This window comes from Narcine bancroftii, chromosome 1 (assembly GCF_036971445.1).
Source record: "Narcine bancroftii isolate sNarBan1 chromosome 1, sNarBan1.hap1, whole genome shotgun sequence".
NCBI lineage: Eukaryota > Metazoa > Chordata > Chondrichthyes > Torpediniformes > Narcinidae > Narcine > Narcine bancroftii.
This window is the reverse complement of record NC_091469.1, coordinates 124190826-124213702: the sequence shown is the minus strand read 5'-3', so window position 1 is coordinate 124213702 and position 22877 is coordinate 124190826. Positions and strand designations below refer to the sequence as shown.

The following is a 22877-nucleotide window of genomic DNA, read 5'->3' as shown; positions in this document are numbered from 1 at the left end:
AAAGCAAAATACAGTAGCTGCTGGAAATGAGAATAAAAAAATGGAAATTTGAGAATTTCTTCACAGGGCAGGCAGCATTTGTTGAGGATGAAACAGATTTAATGCTTCAGGTAAGAAACCTTTCATTAGACATTAAAATACCAATCTGTTTATTCATCGTATATGTGTCACATTGTGTAGTTCATGAGAGAAAATATGTCTTTTGACTGTAATGAGGATGTGTTAATTGAATAGAAATGAGCATTGTTGAAAGTTATCTTCTAAGTCGTAACAGTGATTTCTTTGTAAAATTTTAGCTGCTTCATCAGTGGATAAAATAATTTCAGTGGTTGTTAACCAGAGTAATGAGAGACATTATTTATGAAAGGTTTTAGATCTGATGTATTGATAGCCTTTAAGCTGGTTTATTATGAATGATTTAGCTCCATCTTTTAAAATCAAATCAAAAGATCAGAAAAATAGATAGTTAACTATGGGGATATATTGTCTTACATATTAGATATTCTGAGCTGAATGCAGTATTAGCTCTTCTGATTTTACCAAATGTATTAAATGAAAATAAAAAATGTATTTTTCAGAATTAGCTTTAGTTTTTGACTTTGATAGGTAATCTTGTTGCTATGGTAGAATGGCTGAAAGAAAATTGCAGTTCATTTAAGAAGAATCTGTTTCCTGCTTAAGTGGCTAATATTCTAATTATATCTGAAGTGAAAGTTTTTGATTATCTGCTGATAAACTCCCTCTCTTGTGGTGATGATAATTAAGCAGCTCCCCGAGGACTCCCACAGGCACCATGCAAGGCCTGCATTAATTGTCAGATGTGAGACACTGACCAGTTGGTTTGCTGCTGAATAGGCGACGGCGTGCTGTCAACCCAGTAGTGTTTTATGTTGGAGTATTGTGAGCTGTTGTCAGGGCTAACTGGGACCTATTGTGGCTAAAGATGTTGTGCAAATTGAGGCAGATGGCTCTGATTCAGACACGTGTCATTCAGAAGGGGGAAAATGAGATCGGCCTGCAGAGTGGGGTCACTGCAGGTCAGGGACTGCTCTACATTTGTTAGTGTTTTCAAAAGACCCATGTGCGACAACTTTTTGTTTTGCAGTAACAACAAAAGGAGATTCTCGAGATGTGGAAGACAGGCGGCTGTTGGCACTGTGCTATCCTTTCAGTTGTCTCCCTGGTGACTTGCTTTGCATGCAGAAAGAAATAACAGGATTGACAGAAGTTTATTGTGGCTAAAATGGCTTTTCAGTCAATTGCAATGCTGAAGAGACAGTTTGGCTTTTAATTCCATGTAATTAGTTGGTTTGCAGTGTCTTGGAATTCAATTGTGCAAGCTTAGATCCCAAATAAAGTTTGTTATATTGTTCTGGCTTTACAACTTCATCTATTCCTATTCCAGGAATGAAGCCAGTCCAAAACACATTTTTACATGGTTGTTTAATATATATATTAGGAGGACATTGAAACAAAATCTTGTGTAGACTTCAGGCTGCTTAATCATTTGTACATGCATGTTATCAATGAAAATTACTTCAAAGAAAAAGATTCTTGCACCTGTGCTATAAATGTTCTTCAGAGTGCTCTACTTTGGACTACTTTCGAAGTGTATTCACTTCACATAGGCGTCAAGTTATGCACAAGGATGTGAGGATTGAATGTTAGACAAGACACATTTATCCCTCCTCTACTGTTTAGACATTTAAAATGTATTTCTACTCAGCTGCAGTATAAATACTAACCCCGTTAAAGTCAGAAGTATCATAGTATATGTATACATGTATGCATAGTATATAGTATTTCCTCCCTCTCTCCGTCATCTTGACCCACCTCTACCCTTCAATTAGGTTGACCATGCCATTCTCTTCAAAGTGCTTCTTTCCTGTTAGATAGATTGGTACTTCCCTAATTGTATTCCTTCCATTTTGGACTGATTATCCCAGATCCACCATGGGATAGGCAGTAATTTTTCCTCCAGTTGCACAGTACAGAAGGTCAAAGGCTTTGTCTTTGGTTACACCACACTGTTGTTCCCCAAGCCACACACTCTATCCTTTTTCCTGTCATTTTTATGAAATTGAACGACATTCCGCACAATAGTGTCATATCTGACTCTGAGCTTCAAGTCAGACATGTCTGATTCCCTTGTGTCTTTGTGTGTCCATTTCAATAACATTGGCAATGGATTGAATCATAATTGAAGCAAGAATAATGATAATAATGAGTTTATTGTCATGTACATTGTACGTATGCACTGAAATTCTTACTGCAGGTGATCGGGTACTCAAAATAAAAGACAGCTACAATAGTGCATGTTAGAAAGAGATAATAAACGCAAAAGATAAATAATATTCACAGTCATCAATAGTGTAAGAAAAATAATTGATATTTACTGCAGTGCAGGCAATCCCTTTTGTACCTTTGGAATATTCCATAAAGGGGAATTTCAAGATCCTGATTGCTGTTGGAAAGAAACTGTTCTTGAACCTTGAGGTGCTGGTTTACAGGCCTCTGTACCTTCTATCAAAAAATAGCAGTAAGAAAATGTTGTGACCAGGGGATGTTGGCTGCCTTCTTGAGGTAGCGCCTCACATACATGTCTTCAGTGGTTGGGAGGTCAGGGCCTATGATGGACCTAGCTATGAGTGCTACCTTCTACAATCTTCTACAACTACGAAACCAAGCTATGATGGAATCGGTCAATATATTTACACAGAGTACCTGTAGAAGTTTAGTAGAGTGTCTGATGTCATGTAAAATCTCCTCAAATGACTTAGAAAGTAGAGGCATTGATATGCCTTCTTCACGGTTGCCTCAATGTGATGGCTTCAGGAGAGGTATTCTGAAATATGGACTCCCAGAAACTCGAAGGTGCTAACCCTCTCCACTTTTGTCACATCAATGTGTCCGCACGGTTGGCGTAGCGGTTAGCACAGCACCTTTACAGCTCCAGCGATTGGGACCGGACTGGGGTTTGAGTCCCACACTGTCTGTAAGGAGTTTGTACATACTTGCAATGTCTGCGTGGGTTTTTATCGGTGGCTCCGGTTTCCTCACACCGTTCAAAACGTACCAGGGGTGTAGGTTAATGGGGTGTAAATTGGGCGGCACGGACTTGTGGGCCAAAATGGCTTGTTACTTAAGGGAACCAGTGTGTTAGGGTCGAGAAAGAGGAAAATAGACAAAAAAAATCAAAGATACTGTGCAACAAATGTGACAAAAAGGACAGACAGGTGAAAAGACAGGATAATGTACTGTACAATAGAAATACAGCAAAATAAGTAACAGATACTGGTCTATGTGTACTGTACTTAAATGCACATAGCATTAGAAATAAAGTAGATGACTTTATTATACAGCTACAGATTAAAAGATACGGCATTGTGGCTATCACCGAGACAGCTTAATGATGAATGTGATTGGAAGCTGAATGTCCAAGGGTACACAGTATATAGGAAAGATAGGTAGGTAAGTAGAGGGGTGTAACAAACATGAAATTCTTTAACTTTGTCTACTGTAAGAAAGACAGAGAATCGCCACTTTTGTCAAGTGCCTCTCACAGAAATGAGGCCCCAGTGAGGAACAAACTCATGACCCCTGGTTTACAAGGCAAGTGCTGTAACCACTGAGCTATTGGAGCTTCTCTCTAGTGATATTAAATCACTAGAAAGAAGGCACATAGGATCAGAAAAGGTAGAATTCTTATGGGTTGAGTTAAGAAATGGCAAGGGTGAAAGGACCCTAATAGCAATTATATACAGGCCCCCAAACAACAGGGAAGTGGACTACGAGTTACAGCTGGAAATAGAAAAAGCGTATCAAAACGAAAATGTCAAAATAATTATGGGGGATTTTAATATGAAAGGGGATTGGGTAAGTCAGGAAAGTATTAGATCTGATGAGAGAGAGTTTGTAGAATGTCTACAGGATAACCTTTTGGAGCAGCCCCTCCGGCAGCCCGCCCTGGCCATCCCCTGACTACCCCACCAGCAGCCTGCCCCAGTCACTCACTGACAGCCCACCAACAGCTTGTCCCGGTCGCTTGCTGACAGCCCCGCTGACATTATGCCCCAGTCGATCACTGACTGCCATGCCAACAGCCCGCCCGGTCACTCGCTGACAGCCCTGCCCCGGTCGTCTGCTGACAGCCCACCTTGATCGCCCCACCAACAGCCTGGCCCAGTCGCCTGCCGGCAGCCCGCCCCAGTCACCTGCTGACTGCCCCACCAACCACCCTCTGCACCTTGCAGCTGGAACGGAATGGCATTTAAGAAACACAGTCTTCTAATACAGTAACACAGTGTGTGTGTGTGTGTGTGTGTGTAATTTACGGGGATATGTCGGGCAGCAGCGGCACGGTTGGTGTGTGGCAGTTTTGGATGATTTTTGGGCAGTTTTTCTGACAGGGGGCACAATGTCTGTAGCAGCCCTAAGACACCACTGGATTTAGATTATGGATTAAGTGGTTTTGTGCCTAAATTTGCCAATGACACCAAGATGGGTGGAGGAGCAGGAAGTGTTGAAGAAACCGAAAGGTTGCTGGAAGACTTGGACTGCTTGGCAGAGAGGCCAAAGAAATGGCAGATGAGATACAATGTTGAGAAATGTACAGTTGTACATTTTGGAAGAAGAAATAAACTGGCAGATTATTATTTAGATGGGGAGAAAGTTCAAAATTCAGAAGTGCAAAGGGATTTGGGGGTCCTCGTGCAGAATACCCTAAAGGTTAACCACCAGTTTGGATCAGCAATAAAGAAAGAGAATGCTATGTTGGCGTTCATTGCAAGAGGAATAGTGTATAAGAGTAAGGAGATGTTGATGAGATTCCATGGGGCACTGGTGAGACCTCATTTGGAATAGTGTGTGAATTTTAGCATCCCTTATCTTAGAATGGATGTTCTGATGTTGGAGAGAGTACAGAGAAGATTTCAGAGAATGATTCCTGGGATGGAAGGGCTAAAAAATGAGAAAAGTTTATCGGCTCTTGGACTGTATTTATTGGAGTGTAGAAGAATGAGAGGAGATCCTTTTGAATGCTGAAAGGATTGGACAGAGTAGATATGAATAAGATGTTTCGCTTGGTGGGTGAGTCCAGGTCAAGAGGGTACCCATTTAAAACAGATGAGGAGAAATTTCTTTAGCCAGAGGGTCATGGATTTGTGGAATTTGTTGCCACATACAGCTGTGGAGGCCCAATTATTGGCGGAGTTTAAGGGGGAGATTGATAGGTATCTAATTAGTCAAGGTATAAAGGGATTATGGGGAAAAAGACTGGAAATTAGAACTAGATGTGAGAATGGTTTAACTCATGGTGAAGTGGTGGAGCAGACTCGATGGGCCGAATGGCTTGCTTCTATTCCTTTATCTTGTGATCTTGCTGTGCTGTATGTAGGTTTAAATGTTGACAGGTGTGTGGTCCCTTGACCTTCCCTTCCTAGAAATAAGATCCTTATTTTAGTGACATTGAGAACCACATTGGTATTTTTTTGGTACCACCCAACCAGATTCTCAATCTCCGTCCTCAAGAAAGTAGAGATGTTAGAATTTGAAACAACAACAGAAAATGCTGGAAAATTTCAGTAGGTTGGCAGCCTCTGTGGAGAGAGAAACAAAGTTAATATTGATGATCAATGCCCTTCGTCAAAACTTCAGGACAGTGGCTGTCTGATGGCCAGTCAACTGGGGAGCTGTATCAGGCAGTTTATTGAAAACATTATAGATGAAGTATTTTAAAAATATTTTATTTATGATTTTTCCAAACTCAGACAGTTCCAATCATGTTCATCAAGTATATTTACATTTCTTCACCGAGTCTGGTTTTATCTCCCCTCCCCCACAACACAAAATAACCCAAAAAAAAACACATTAACCATTTAAATAAGGAAACTTACATGAAAAGGCAATAATGCTTATTTAACATAAAAAAAGATGCCACTGACCAAGGGGAAATAAATTAAAAAGGAACAATAAAAGAAAAACATTAACCACAGGGTCTGTCAGAGCCCATCCTCCAGGTCTCCTACATTCATCTCAACTTAGGCTGATTGGATTGGACACCCCCCGTCCAACCCCCAGAAGAGGAAGAACAAGTGGGGAGGGGGGGAGTGGAAGGCAGCAAAGCATGGTAAACCGCACTATATCCTTGCACCTATATAATGCGGGTATGGTTGCCAGAATTTAAGAAAAGTTTCATATTTTTTCTTTTCATTATAAGTAATTTTCTCCAAGGAAACACAGCTCTGCATTTCCATATTCCAATGCACAATGCCAAGATGAGAGTCTGACTTCCAGGTAACCACTATGCACTTCTTGGCCACTGCCTGAGTGATCAACTCAAATTGGATTTGAAATTTGGACAGCTTCATTATAGGCCTTATGTCCATGATGTTTCCCAACAGGAACAGCTCTGGATCCTGTGGAAACGCTTTACCTATGATTTTCTCTAGGTATTGGCCTAGCTCTACCCAAAAGGGCCTCACCTTGGAGCATGACCAGTTGAGTGAACAAAGGTTCCTGTCTCTGTGGTGCACTGAAAAATTGATCCAAAATTTCTGCTTTACCTTTATTCAATTTCTGCAGCATGAGGTATAGCTAGTGAAGAAAGTTATACTGCACCAGTCTATATCATGAGTTAATTATTGTGGTCATGCTATCACGAAACAGGTCCAACTCCCATCTCTGACTTGACCTATGAAGTCCTGGTTTTGGGCCCTCCACTTGGAACAGGGGATAAATAATAAACTTGTTTGTGTTCCCTCTTCGAATCAGAATCTCCATATCATTGCACTCTGGCAGAGCCTTGGTTGACCCAGAATCTCCATATCACTGCACTCTGGCAGGGCCTTGGTTGACCCAGAATCTCCATATCATTTCACTCTGGCAGGGCCTTGGTTGACCCAGAATCTCCATGTCACTGCACTCTGGCAGGGCCTTGGTTGACCCAGAATCTCCATATCACTGCACTCTGGCAGGGCCTTGGTTGACCCAGAATCTCCATATCACTGCACTCTGGCAGGGCCTGAGTTGACCCAATTTGTCCCTCAAGAAAGATCTGAACTAAAAGTAGCAAAAGAGTGTTCTATTTGACAAATCATATTTCATTCTTAACTGCTCAAATGACGAGAGCTTCCCCCGCTCATATAGATGAAGTATTCTTCCCACCACCCACCCCCACTTCTCCCCACAATAGTTGAGATTTTTTCTTCCTGTTTTTTTATCCTTTCCTTTTATCTTGCATATATTTGGTGTATCTCTGCAGGTGCTAATCATCTCTGGTATATTTTTTGTATGATTACTATACAGGCTGAATAATGGTTGCAGCTGAGATCCAGATCCTGATTCTACCCACAGATGATGGGTACACTGTTATCTGGTAAAGAAATGCAAAATAACAAGCAAACGTCAGGATCTTAGCGAAAACGACTTCCTTACTTAAGTCATGTTAACCCTTATTGTGATGTGATTTATTATAGTCAACATTGGTTAAGCCTGCACAGACCAGAGATAGAAGCAAATCTTATAAATATTGACTTTTGATTTACCTTTACTGTGATTTACCGTGATTTACTTTTGACTTTTACCAACCTTTTTGGAAAGATTTCGTGATGAACATGTTCTCATTTTAGTGTTTAAGTAAGAAATAGCAAAAGAGGCAGATGGAAGGAGATTATGGGGATCCCTCTGCACCCTCAATTTGTTTAAAAAAAGCCTCCTTCCAAGAATAGAGGTTTATTGAAACACAACCAATGGTTTTGCAAAACTCTTTCAGCCAGATTCTTCATGGTGGCTACAAGATTTATTATTTGGCTTTTGCTTGCATGTGACTTCACAAGTTATATTTAATTGTTCTGCCCTCTATGTTGCATGTGGATCAGAACAAAATGCATTGTACTTTTATTTTGAAGGATTATATGAAAAATGAAAGGCAGTAGCATTACATAATAATATTTATAAATGTTTATGTATCCAAAATGGAGAAAGCTGATCGTTTTCCAGGGAAACTAGGCTAGCTCTGCACATATAAATTCATGACATTCTGATATCTTCACCATGTGACAACTTCAAAGAAGATGCAGAAGCAGCGCTCGTAATTACACTTGACCAATTGTAACCTCGCCCTTTGAACCTGTAGTCCCATTCACATTGGTGGTTAATTACTGGGTTAAAGTGCCAGTTAACGAGCCCGTGTGAATGCTCATGAACCAGCACACAGGCATCAGATTACCCCGGGGATGAACCCCCTAGGAGAGGTGTATCATCGCTGAATCAGCGTACTGGTTAGCCTAGTGTGAAAGGGACAGGGGGTATGCAGGATGTTACTGCTGGAGGATGGGCGCCCCTTTGCTCTGGGATGGCAGGTGGTAAGTGTGAAAGGGTACAGAGCACTAGTTACTTTTGGTGTAGTGTGAACAGCAAAGATGCAATTTTGAACCGGTTCATTGAACCGCCAATTTACTGGTTAGCCAATATGAAAAGGGTTATTGATTCCCATTATTCGGGGTGGGGGGGTGGGGGGGGAATGCGGAACATTCTTCTGAAATTTAGCCTTCCACAGAAATTGTCACCGCTTTTTTGTTACGTACCTTTATTTACATCACGATGCCATGATTGCAATAATCTTGACCAATAGATCTACAGCAGAGCCAACTCAATGATGTCTGGTGTCATTACCCCCAGTATTTGTTGCAATATTTCCCATTGTACCTTCCCTTCAACAAACTTACTGTGGGAATGGAGCTAGTTCTTCAAAAACAAGATCACCCTGACCTCTATGGTTAAGCTACAGTATGCCTAGACATCATCGATTTATTCATTCACTGAAATGGCAATATTTGCAGACACTATGATTGCAGTGCAATACACAAAAGAAACTCAGCAGGTCTTATGGTGTCCTTAAGAAGCAAAGGGTAACAATATTTTGGCCTGAGCCTCTCGTCAAGGTATGAGCAAAAAGCAGGCAACTGCCTGAATATAAAGGTTGGGGTGAGGAGAGGAGGGAAGATGAGACAGGGGGAGGACGACAGGCCAATAGGCAAAAGGCCCTAGGTGGAGCTATCCCCTCCCCCTATCGCATCTCAGCTTTTTTTCTCTTCTGCTCCGGATTCTTTCCCCTCCTATATGTTTCTGAAACCAGTGCAACCTGCAGAAAACCTCAAAGCACTTGCAGAGATAGCATTGGTAAATCTTTCAAAGTTCTCCAATTTCATTGGAAGGATAAGCAAAGCAAATTTTATTTTGAATTCTGACACAGTAGCAAAATGTTGGTTCCATCTGGGTAGAGAAAAGGAGTAAAAATTACTGGCCATCAAATAATAACAGTGACACTGGCAGTAAACCAAGAACTATATTGTGTGGTACCTTAACTTGCACGTAAATTGGGTGAATCAAGTTAGTTGAGGCAGTCTCCAAGAGGACTTTGTAGAATGCATCCATGATAGCATTTCTGAATCTACAAGAGAACATGGTACCTTAGATCGGTCCTTTGCAATTAATGATTTTGTTTGGGATCCTCTCAGACAGAATGATCACAGTACGATTAAATTTCTTATGGAAATAGTGGGTGCAGTGGGAGGTGAAGACATCCATGCAATCATTTTTGCTAAAGAGGTAGTGCTGAACAAAGTAGATAATTTCCCTGGTCCTGATGGAATGCACTCTAGGGTACTGAAAGAATTAGTGGAAGTTATAGTAGATGCATTTGTAATTCACCAAAATTCTGTGGACAGAAAAAAGCAAAGGTCACTTTGCTGTTTAAAAAAAAATGTAGGCAAAAGCCAGGTAATTGGAAGCCAGTTAGCTTAATATATGTAGTCAGAAAACTGCTTGAAGCTACCACTAAAGAAGAAATAGCAAGACATCTGGATAGAAATTGTTCCATCAGGCAGTTACAGAACAGATTCAGGAAGCGCAGTCATGTTTAACAAATTTAATGGAGTTCTTTGAGGATATAACAAGTGCAGTGAACAGAGGGGAACAGGTGGATGCCATATACTTGGGTTTCCAGAAAGTGGCGTTTGATAGGTCTTGCATAAAGTGGTTGCACAGAGTTGTGGGGAAAATATTATTGTGGATAGAGGATTGGTGACAAATAGAAGGCAGTGAGTTGGGATAAATGGGTGTTTCTCTGGTTGGAAATCAGTGTTGAGTGGAGTATTGCAGGGGTCAGTGCTAGACCTGCAACTATTCATGATACACATTAATGATTATGCCAAGTGTAGCATATCTAAGTTTCCTGATAACTCTAAATTGAGTGGAAAAGCAAATTGTGAAGAGAATTTAACCTATCTATAGGTTAAAGGGATATAGAAAGGTTAAATTAATGGGCAAGGATTGGTAGATCGAGTACAATGTTGGAAATGCAAGGTTAACCACTGCGTAAGGAAAAAGAGAGCATTATTATTTAGTGAAAGATTGCGGCATGCTATTGTACAGAGGGACTTGGGTGTTTTTACGAGCTCAAAGGACTCAAAAACCAGCTGCAATAGAAATTCACGAAGACAATGGCTATTTAAACAAAACTGGTTTTATTCTCTTAATACATAAGATCGATACTTAACTCATATTAATTTAACTTAACCTAACTTAATCCCCTTCTAATTCTAAGCGCACGTGTATTTAATGTGCATGTGTTCAGGAAAGTTCTTTTTCACTGTCCAATCATTCATGTTTTACTTCTCCAAGTTCACTGGTATCAGCCAATCTTCCATATTGTGCACAGAATTGAATAGATATTATATTCACCAGGCTCTGGTGCTTTAACTTAAGCTGTTACTGCTCAGGAAGGACTTTGTTGGTTTCAGGGAGATATTCATTTTACGTTGAACACACAAACTGATCTCCTTCAATCAGCAACTGATGTGTCTTACCGAAGAAATTTTCCCCCTCTTGGGTTTTTCCAAAAGATAACCTCTTCTTCCAGGTTGCCACAAAGAGTTCTTCTTTTTCCCCTATTTTAGGAAAAACACAATAACCAGCCACATCCTCTGCAATTAACTACAGATTTAGAATTGACTAAACTCAGAACTCAAAACCCTTCTTGAAATTGGGTCGTGCAGCATGTCTGCCAACTTGCAGCCTTCACCACAGACTGTTGCCGAAGACTCCTCAGTCTCACTTTCTCCTAAACAATGGACATTTTCTCTATGTTTGCAAAACCACATAGCCCCTCCTAGGACAACAGACTTCAACCAGAAATTTAAAACTCTGGCACTAGTTGAGCAGCCAAAAGATTTATCAGTTCTTGAGCCTGGACACTGTTCAAACATGCTGATCCATTAACACCTACTTGTGAAACTCTCGCAAGTAATTCCAATAGGCTCTGCCAAGCCACTACAGACATGAAGTCTACCCTTGCATGGCAAATGAGAGATTTGTTTGTGAAATGTGACCTAACATCTAAACCTCACAATCTTTCCCTTTTAAGATATATTTTATCATAATTTTATTAACTTATTCCCTAACAGTGTGTTTGTGCACGAATTGCAATAGGTTGGTTTGTAGATACAACAGGCAAATTGAGTGTTGGTGTTCATTGCGAGAGGGGTTGAATTTAAGAGCAAAGAAGTTATGCTGCCACTGTGCAGTTCTGATCTCCTTACTTAAGAAAGGATAGAATGGCTTGGGAGGTGGTGTAGAGGAGATTCACCAGATTGATTGCAGATATGACAAGAGATTGACTAGAATTCAGAGCTATGGGAGGGTTTTTATAAAATCCTAAAAATTATGAAAGGGAGGCAGGTAAGTTGTTTTCACTGGTAAGTGAAACTAAAACTAAGGAAGATTTGAGGGAGTAGGTTTATGAAGGAGATGAAGAAGAACTGCTTTTCCCAGTGAATCTGTGGAATTCTCCTACTGAAAAAAGCAACGAGGTTTCCTCTTTAAATAGTGTATATTTAAAACAGGTATTTGCAGAGTAGGGGAATTAGTTATGGTAGAGCTGAGTTCACACCCAGATCAGCCATGATCTTGTTAAATAGCAAGGCAGGTTCAATGGGCTAGATAGTCTACTCTGCCTCTCACTTTTCATGTCCTGGGAAGAGATTACCAGGTAAGCCACCTTGAAGAAATGTTGGCTTCCCGTGGACTTTGGGAATCCTGATCCATGACTGCTAAAAGTGGGAAAGGAGCAGTTCGTGTGGTACTGTGAATACTGGAGTACATAAATCCCTGTGTACAATGGAAGAGACTACCATTTGCAAACTCTTCACCTGCCCTTCTCTGCGGAGTGTACAGTTCCCACAATCCACAAAAGTAGGGTGGTAGAAAGTTGTTCTCTCTTCCAAGCTTTTGAGTAAGAACAAAAAGATCCATGTCATTGTGCTGTAGATGTGGCAAAACTTGAGGATCCGTGTTTTTGTGGCATTTTTTCTTCAAACCTTAGAGGTGTCATCACAAGATTAGAATTAAAACAAAGGCTTCAGATGTGTCTCAGCATCAGGCAGATTAAATGGTTTTAGAGGGAGACTGAACAAGGGAATCTGGAGTTCTTTCACTTTATGGCAACTTTAACAAGCAATTTTAAAATTGATTAAAGTGATACCCCTTTCTTAGGAAATATGAAGAAATAATGCTAAGAAACTAGAATAAATACAGCAGTGTTACCTATTTACAGGCACCCCTGCATGATGTCTGTTAAATTCTTATAGTCACACCACGGAAATGTAAAAACAAGCAATAGATGAGACTTCAAATTGAAATTTTACATCCTGCATGGTCGGGATGCTGTTGGTTGCAGTGTTAATGTACCAGCAGTTCAGATACCTGTTGAATACTAACACAGCCCAAAGATGCAATCCAGCCTCTTCAAAGCTCAGGAATGGCCATGTGTAGCCACGACTATCAAAAAACATTCCTTTAGCATTTTTAATATTCACCTAATATCCCTACAGATATTTAAAGGAGATTCTATTTCAGTGTTGGATGGAGGGTGTGTTGATTCTAAACTGGTCTTTTATACATGAATTATGACATTCCTCTGTTCTCTTCATATGTACTTTTATACTTGCAATGATTACATGTTCTAAGTATAAGTGCTTCTTGCTATATAAGGAAAAATGTCAAGTATTAAATTGCTTATTAAATTAACTTTGTTTTAGATTTGCAGCTAAAACTGTGAGCAGTCAAGCTTTGGTACTAATCACAATACAAGTGAAGGAAGGCTCAACAGTCCAGCTCACCATCAATACGGAAAAAACTGTGATTGGTTCAGTACTTCTGCGAGAACTTAAGATGGTGCTGTCTCAAGAGTGAACAGGATAGATCTGCAAGCAAGCGTCTGGCAGACAGTATGCCGGTTAGCCATTGCTCTCATTTTTCATCTCTAATAGATTCCCCTCAACTATACACTTACAATCTTGCATCCTGCTTTGAAATTCCAACATTCACCTAAACAGTAAGCTTTTAGTTTTGCTGATTAATGAACCAACACAATTCCGTTTAACTAACTGGACTCTGAGATATTGGCTTTGGACTTGATTATATTATTCATTGCATTATTTCCAGATGTTGCTTAGGGTATTTTTTTATTAGGCAAATGTTAAATTGTGACCTACATCAGCTCTCTCCAGAGATGTGTGGAGCAACTAATCATAAAACATTGTGTCTAAGAAATGCATCTGAAAGTAAAGGTGATTGCAAAAGAACCATGCCCATACATATCGTCTGTTCATGAGCTACTGTGCAAGAAGAATTCTCAAAGAAGTTGTTATATTCGGAGTGAAATAGTATTGGTACCAAAATCAAAACTTTGCCCAAAAGACCCTTTTGATTACTGTTTGCTGTTATGTTGTATTAATCCCCTTTTAGCCATTCATGTTGCAGATCTTATCTCAGAATTCTGTCTTGTGCCTACATAATCGTGGTCAAATGAGATGCTTTCATTTCTCGGATAGTTCTAAAGAAAGTAAAACACTGGATCTCTGGAATTAAAACAACATTTGATTAATGTACAAAACAGTTTTGTAAATGAAATGTGAGAAATATTGATTTGGGATTTTTAAATCATTATCAGATTTCATTCAGTTATGATCTGGAAGTAAACTGTATTTTGCAAATGACGTAAGTAAATTTGGCTTCCAGGTCTAATCATTTTATCTGCTCTGACATCTCATGTCAGACTTTGAAGGACTGCACATTTTACTTCAGATTCCATCTCCTTCATTAGGAAACTTTTTTCAAATTGTTCTAATGCACCTCCTAGTTGGCTGGCTTATTACACATAATACAGAAGCTTGGACAGGAGTCACCTCAAGCAGTATTGCACATCTATAAAGTGGAGCCATGTTTTTGACTCCTTCTCACTTTTGTTATGGTTCTGAATTCTTTCTTTTTTCTTTGGCTTGGCTTCGCGGATGAAAATTTATGGAGGGGTATGTCCACGTCTGCTGCAGGCTCGTTGGTGACTGACAAGTCCGATGTGGGACAGGCAGACACGGTTGCAGCGATTGCAAGGAAAAATTGGTTGGTTGGGGTTGGGTGTTGGGTTTTTCCTCCTTTGTCTTTTGTCAGTGAGGTGGGCTCTGCGGTCTTTTTCCAAGGAGGTTGCTGCCCGCCGAACTGTGAGGCGCCAAGATGCACGGTTGGAGGCGAGATCAGCCCACTGGAGGTGGTCAATGTGGCAGGCACCAAGAGATTTCTTTAAGCAGTCCTTGTACCTCTTCTTTGGTGCACCTCTGTCTCGGTGGCCAGTGGAGAGCTCGCCATAGAACACGATCTTGGGAAGGCGATGGAGAATGGGTTCTGAATTACAGCATTCCTAAACACCTGAAATAGTTTTAAGTAAATGAAATTCTTCATTTAAAATAATTGATAGTTAACATTCTTTAAAATATTTCACTAAGATTATATTACCAATGATTATCAGGGTTTATCGGACTGAGTAGTGCACTTTTTAGATCTTTCTCGATGACATTTGCAGAATGCAATTTCTTGGAGTTTAAATCAGCATTCTTTAATCATAGAGGGGGGATATGTATGGTTTGTGCTTGATTTATTTTAGAACAAATTGGAACATAATAAATCTTGGTAGATTTTTATTTCATGTCAAAGTAAAAGGGGAAATGGCTGTTTATGGAACAGCTTGCTTGCATCTTAATCTTGATTGTGTGCCAGTTCTTCAATTACTATTGTTAGTCTATTGAGAATAATCACCACACAGCACTTGGAGATGCTTGTAATGCTGTTTATTTTCTTCCTCTATTGTTTATTTTGGAAGTAAAATGCAAAAATGTGCTTATAAAATTTCCAAATGGCTCTGAGTGTTGCAACTTGATTTGGTCTATATGTGTGCAGTAATTATTTAATGATTAGGATCCCAAACAGGATTTCTCCCCATGTTCTGTGTAGTTGTTACATTAGGGACTGGTGTTTTCTGGTGTACAGCTGCTTCAGTTGATTTACAGTACTGTGGCTGTGGCCAGTCATAAATAAATCCTCTTATATAGTTGTTATGAACACCTGTTAGATCATCTGTCAGCAAAGCGCTGTTCACATTTATCATGGTGCAGTAGCTATTTTACCTCCATCCATTTAGAGCAGAGTCTGCCTCCATCACTGTATTACTATTACTGCACCATAATCACTCGTTTCCACTCCATGTACAACTTGCAGATAAAAGATTTCAGTACTTGGCAAAATTTCATAAATAAAGGAGCAGTTCACTGCAGTAAAAGTTTATTTTTGTCATCATTTGTCACACTATTATACCATAAATCAAATAGAATAGTACTATCCCCACTGCAGACAGCTCTGTCAGCCTAGATATGGAAATGGTCTGTTTCTCTATAGATGAGATGACATGTCTTTCGACTTTAACGGACCGATGGCTTTTCTCACTCATTTGATTTTATGGGATTTAAAAACTTAGAGGATTATTGAGGCTGGTGAACCTCAGAGCCACTTCTGTGAGAATATTTCTGACGTGATAATTGAACCATATTTGTTATTGGCAGATTTTGCTTGGTAAACAAAGGCTGCTGTATTAACAAGTCAAATGTATTCTGAAATGGCAAGGGTTGTTCAGTATTTAATAGAGTGATTAGCTTTGCTAAAATGGTTTTGCATTAAAAAGATCAGATTAAATGGGAGGGATCATTTACAATTTTATATATTATATCTAAAGGTTATTATCATATAAAAGTGAAGATGGGTCAATTTTACCTTTTTTTATGATTTTGACTTGGAAACGCTAAATAAAACGTTTTAATATGTTTATCAAATGTCCTGTCTTAATGGTCTCCAACATTTCTATAGCAATTCTGGATACTAACTTTACCAAAAGATAAACTCACCTAATTCAATATAGTACACCTCCCTCCCTCGGCTAGTGAGCATTTCTCAGTGTAACATTTTTAGTGGTATCTTTCTATATGTTCTCATTTTTGAATAGTTTTTCCATCTTTTTTCTTCCTCTACCCCTCATTTGTTTCATGCTTTGTCATACCCAATTTGGCAGCCACATTTATGGGAACAGACTCGGCAGTATTTACTAGGCGCAGTATGAATGTACTATATTTCATTGGTGATTCACACATGATTCATCCAGCAATTCCACAATTGTAATAATGCATTTTTAGAGAACATATTCTCCACTTCACTGCCGACAGCTGTCTATCTAAATGCTGCAGTTACAGGAGACGCATATATATCAGTTATATAGACAGTGAACTGTAGAGTATTTACTTTAGGAAGGCATAAGGTATTACAAGAACAGAATTATTGGATGAAACATGGTATGTTTACATTTCACCTGTTGTAGGTGACTGCTTGGCTGAATCGGGGGTTAGTTAGTAAGTCTATTGACCACATACACTACAGAAGTGTCAATCTCGTCACTGCCATTTTACAGAAACCTTTGGTTTACACTATCAAAGTTGCCAGTGATGCAAGCCCTATTTTTATTCTGAGCATTCAGCTTGAGATGCTTAATTTTTATTTGCGTTAAATGTGCATTTTAAACCCAAGTGTCGTGGTTTCAGGAATTCTTAGCAGACTTTCATTTTCACCACCAGCTTCAATCCTATTAATTTCCCACACACCCTGCACTCTGACATTTAATGTATAATAGTGGTCTACAATGCCAAATAGATCTTAGTAAAATTGCTAAAACCATCTAACTGATAAGTTTGTGGATTTTAGCTCTCCTTCAAAAGGATTGGAATTATCATCTCAAAGTAATCATCTGTCTTGTAAATGTTCAGATCTAAAACAAATTCAGAAATTATTTCTGTATCCATGTGCTGAGTATTACGAACATCCTCAATTAAAATGATTTCTCAGTAATCTTGTCAGAAGAGGGTTTTGCCACCTGACTGAAAATCGATTCTTGCCAGACTTTGTTATATTTTCCATTGTTCCTTTTCAATCCATCGAGCCTATTTGTGGTAGCAACACTTGATTTGAAAGCAGCCATCTTGAGCTTTTCTTATTTTAAAAACATACTCCTTTCAACTTCCATGATAAAAATATTTCTGGCACGCTGACTGTTTTCCAACTTTTCCATTATTATATAAAATTGTAATCTGGCATCATAAAATAAGTGATTCTGTGACATGTTCATGACATTAAATGCTGATTCGAATTCTAAAGTGATGAGATTTTCAGGGAAAAGAGGAATAGAAATGGGCAGAGGTTACCATAATGTTCTCTTTACAATAAAAGGTTTCTCATTAAATGTCTGATTAATTTGTAATTATGCAGCCATAAACTTGTACTCCAAAGTGTCCAATTAAAAAAGATGTGTAGTTTTTGACTGACCAATATGATTTTCTGATTGGATTATCGGTGTTCAACTACTTCGACTGGTTGTGAAGATCAACTAAATTCAATTTGAAATATTGCTCTGTGTTCTTTAGTAGCTTAATACATGACATTTTATGTTCCCGAGCCATACAAAGCATACAAGCTGTAGTCTTACTCCGGGTCACTTATCTTACCCATCCTGATACCATCTATTTTAATGGTCTTAGTGAGTGGACAGATATGCTTATTACTTTTCCAGCGACGTGTTATTGCACACCATTTGATTTAGGGACATCAAGGATGCATTCTACACGACCAGATCAAAAATAATCAAGTTCTGAGGCCACTAATGCAGGGTTACGATTCAATAGTTCCTTGTGTTGATCAATGCAGAAGGCAGTTTTACTGCTCAAATTTGAGGTATGCTTGAGCTTAAACTGTTGAAGAGTGAAATATTTTGCAGTGGTAACATGCCCTTCTCCACGAGTCTGGTTACATATATCCATTCACACCCTGTTCATCCGAGCCAACCGAGTAAAGTGTTGCAGCTGGAACGACAAATCTGAGTTCAATTCAACCCTCCACATGCGTGTTCCTAATGGTACGATATTAAGCAATGTGGAACTCCCCCTCTCTACAAGAGTAATTTTTTTTAAGAAAGCTTACATGCTAAACATAAAACATTTTATTGCAGCCTCTCCTCATTGATCTTCATGTGTTCCTTTCTTCATATTCATTTGTTCTACTGACATCCTTTCTCCTAAAATGAGCACGGTGTTGTTTTTCAAACACTTCTGTGTTCCTAATTTGTATTTTTTGTGGCTGTTGTCGTGGAAGTCCCAGACATTTGCACAGATTGATCAGTTCAAGTTTTCAATGCTTTCGAGACGTGTAATGTTTTGTTATTTGGGGTAATCAGAACTTCATTTGACACTATAAAGATACCCTGTCCGTAGATTGCCAGCAAGTGTGGTAGATATCAATTATGCATCTTGTTGACGTGAAGCTCAGTCCTGTTTCTAACATTGGAAGAAGCTGTGAAAAATACGAGGTGTTAATGATATGGTAAATGCAGCTGAAGCTAATACCGCAGCCTATGATCCATCGAGTTGTCTGGCTCCTGCTATTATAGGGCAGCAATAGAGAATGGGTCTGCAGGTTTATCACCGCACACAGTGTGACAACTTGATTTTCTGCTTCCTCTGCGAGCAACAGCACAACATGATGGGGCTGTTAATTTCTGCATTTCATGGTGTCTGTCAGGGTGTTGAGAAGGAGAAAGAGCGGTTTAGGGAAAGGGAATGGAGCATGTCCCAGCTACGGAAGCACCTGTCTGTGCTGATGGCAGAGAGCACTTCTCATTAGTGTGCAGGTCTCTAACTGCAGCCAGGGACTGACAGAATGGCGTTACCAGCACACACACTGACAAGCACAGGGAAATCAACGGCAGCAGGTCCCATTGTTTGCCCTTGATGAGCATGTCATTAATGGAAATGGAAGCTGTTGTGGGACAAATCAGTATTCAAATAGCCTCTCTCTTTTCTTCCGTTCTGGTGGCTATCTGGTCATTTCAACACCTCCCCCTTAGACTCTTGCTACCGTATCAAGACAATATCATCTAGATTGATATTTTTATGCGCAGAAGACATTTATCAAGAGAACAGAACCTATAAAAAATGACAGTTAAACCCCTTGGATCAGATTTCTGAACAGAACTGTATAATACAATTGTTAACCTTTTCAACATATCATACCTGTAGATCACAGCATGTGTTTCTACTATAAGCCTGGAGCTTATAATAAGCGATACTAAACTATCGCTAATGATAACAAGGGGTATAAACAAATGGCTCTTTCATAGAAGTTAGAATGTATGGCATAATACAACAGCAACTCCACCTATCCTTTCCACTAACCCATTTCCAGCTCAACGTACGCCCATTGCACACTCACTGGCGTATTTCTCTGACCAAATATTGTAAACCGTCAGGCACATCTCCACCCACAGACCCATACTGCTTTGTAAAACTATGAGCAAACATTTCCAGTTGTCGTTACAATGTCAGCAATTACCTGCGCACCAATAACTCCCCTGTGCTACCACCAGGTGTTAGTCAAATTGAAATTTTAATTATCATTGATCGAACATAATTACTTGACCTACCAAAGATGATATATATTCAAAGTGTGTAAATTATCTCTCAATAATTTAAGTTGACTGTCCAATAAATAGTTTTTTAAATGAATAGGTTACCATAATGTTACCAATATGATTTCTCAAAATCCAAGATCTCCCAAGAACTAGACCAAAAATGTTGGACTTGCATTTTTTTAAAATCTTTGTCAAGACTGTGATTTTGATGGTCTAAAGTATCATAAATCTTTGGAATTCTGTGCTCCAGAGGGCTGATTGAGTACATTCAAGACTGAGATCACAGATAGTTAGGGTGGTAAAGAAAGCATTTGGCACATTGGCTTTCATAAATTGATCATAAATCAAAGTATTGAGCATAGGAGTTAGGATATTATGGTAAAGGTGGGACCAAATTTGGTGTACAGTAAAATCTCTTGTCATTCAGAATTCAAGCAACCGCCAGCTTCAAGCAACCAGCAAAAAAAATTGCAGTAAATAAATGGGTAAAAAATGTGGAAGTTTAAATTAGCGCACCTCCCCGTTAATTCTCCATTCTCGCAACGTGTAGTTTCAAGCAAATGGATATTTGAATTAACCAGCATCTACCTATTCCCAGATGTGCCAGATACTGGGGTTTTCCTATATTTTGTGCAGTTTTAGTCACCTAACTACAGGAAAGATACAAGACTGAAAGAGTGCAAAGGAGATTTACAAGGATGTTGCTAGGTCATAAAGAGCAGATACAGGAAAAGGTTAAACAGATCAGGAGTTTATTCCCTGGAGGATAGAAGAATGAAGGGAGATTCGATAGAAGTACACAAAATGACGATGGGTTTAGATAGAGTAAATATTAGTAAGCTTTTTCCACTGAGGTTAGATGAGAGAAAAACTAGAGGACATAGGTTAAGGAGAAAAGTCTAAAAGGAACATTAAGGGAGATTTCTTCACACAGAAATTGGTAGAAGTGCGGAATGAGCTTCCATCTTAATTGGTAAATACAGGTTCAATTTTGACATTCAAAAGTACATGGATGGAGGGATATGGTCTGGGTGCAGGTCAGAGGGACTAGGCAGTAAAATAGTTTGGCACACTCGAGAGGGGCCTTTTTCTAGTGCTGTTGTCTTCTATCATTCTAACAGATTGTTTGAATTCCAAGAGAATTTGTGGGTAAAATGTAACAGCCCCAGAGGACCCCAAAACCCAGCAGCAATAGAAATTCACCAAGACAAATGGTTACTTAAACAAAAGTAGTTTTTAATTTTTTTAAACATTAAAAAAAGATCAAACTTTAACTTACTACTATTACCTCAACTTAACCCCCTTCTAATTCTAAGCACATATGTATGTAATATGTACAAGTTCAGAAAAAAAATTTGATTCACAGTCCAGTCTCATTTTTCATTCCTCCAAGTTTACCAGTGTTGGGTAATTCTTATACTGTGCACAAAATTTAATATTTATGAAGTTTAGCTCTGGTGTTAAAAGTAATTGGTTACTGCTCAGCAAGGTTCTTGTTGGTTTCAGCAAGATTCTTTGCTCAATGGACACAAACAAACTGATTCCCTCTGATCTGAAGAAACTTGCCCCATCAGGGTTTTCCAAATGATAACGTTTTCTTCTGCAGGTCACCACAGAATTCCTTTTGTTTCCCTTATTTCAGGTGAAACACTCTCGACATCCATTTCCTCTTGTATGTACCATTAGAGTTTTCAACAGGCTGAACTCAGAACTCACAACCATCTTCAAAATGGGGTTTTTAATCAAACTATCAGCTTGCCATGCTGCAGAAATCAGTTCTCTCTCTCTCTCTTTTACAGAAAGCAAGTTTGGTTTCCTCTCTCTCTCTCTCTCTTTCTGCTTACAAAACCACATGACCTTCTTAGGACTGTAAACTGCATTCAGACAGACCGCAGAACCAGACCCAATCTTCAGCCTATTCTCCCAAAACAACAGTCCACTTGCACCTGCTTTGAACACCAAATCAACCACTACCTTCGTGTCCCGAAAATAGAACTCATTCAACAGCAGCGGATCCCCTGGACCTGATTAGTAATTTTTATATTTACATATTTTTTCTTTATTTTTTTAAATTTATGCAATATTTATTTTGGTCATATGTAAGGATGACCTTAAGTTGCATAGGTCGTAAGTAAGGGACCAACCTGTATTTAAGATAGAGATTTTTAAATAATGAGGTGGGGGATTATTTGGGAATATTATATGTATTTTTTTGAATTGTTGCTTATAGTCTTTTTAGTTTGTTTAGTTTGTCTCAAGCACGGACATCTGGCCAGGAGTCGGCAGAAGACAAATGGGATGGAAGATAACTATCAGAAGACAAAAAAAGGGGGAAAGGATAACAGAAAGGCCCTGTAGTAATGGATAAGACAATTAAATTTGTACGTTTTAATGTCATGGGATCAATAGGTCAATAAAGAGAAAATGAGTAGGACACCTTAAAAAAATTGGAGGCAGATATAGTGTTTTTTTGCAGGAGACTACCTTACAAAGTAAGAGCATACAAAGCTAGAGAGGGAGTGGGTGCCTTCAATTCCGAAGCCAGGGGAATGGCTATCCTGATAGGGAAGAATGTTACAGTGGATGTCCGGGATGTGGTTGCAAACCCAGCATGGAGATTCATGATAATGCACTGTCAAATATTCTCTGAATCCTGGACACTTATGAATATGCCCTGGGACACTAAATTAATTTCAAAGAAAACCGATAACCCCACACTAAAACATGTACTTCAGATATGGCAAAGTACTGGATTGAAGGTTGGGATATCTCCCAAAGCACCCTTGACCTAGAACAACTTAATACACTTGACTCTGGGTGATAAAATCCTGTACAACTGGTGCCAGAAAGCGATCAGGTTTATCAAGGATTGTTTTCAAACAAAGGCAACTATGTCATTCGAGCAGTTGAAGGACAAATACGATTTGTCTAATAGAACATCCTTCTGCTATCTGCAAATAAGATCTTTCTTAAAAGAAAAATTGGG

General features: G+C 39.2%; 1 protein-coding gene across 1 annotated transcript in view; it reads left to right on the top strand.

Annotated features, from left to right (window-relative positions):
• The window catches only part of ap3b1a (adaptor related protein complex 3 subunit beta 1a), a 380897-nt gene extending 364680 nt beyond the window's left edge, over positions 1–16217 (top strand). Inside the window, exon 27 of the mRNA XM_069938172.1 lies at positions 13098–16217. Coding sequence (XP_069794273.1) covers positions 13098–13251 — 154 coding nt within the window. The 3' untranslated portion in view covers positions 13252–16217. The remainder of the gene's footprint in view (positions 1–13097) is intronic.
• Positions 16218–22877: the final 6660 nt, after the last annotated feature.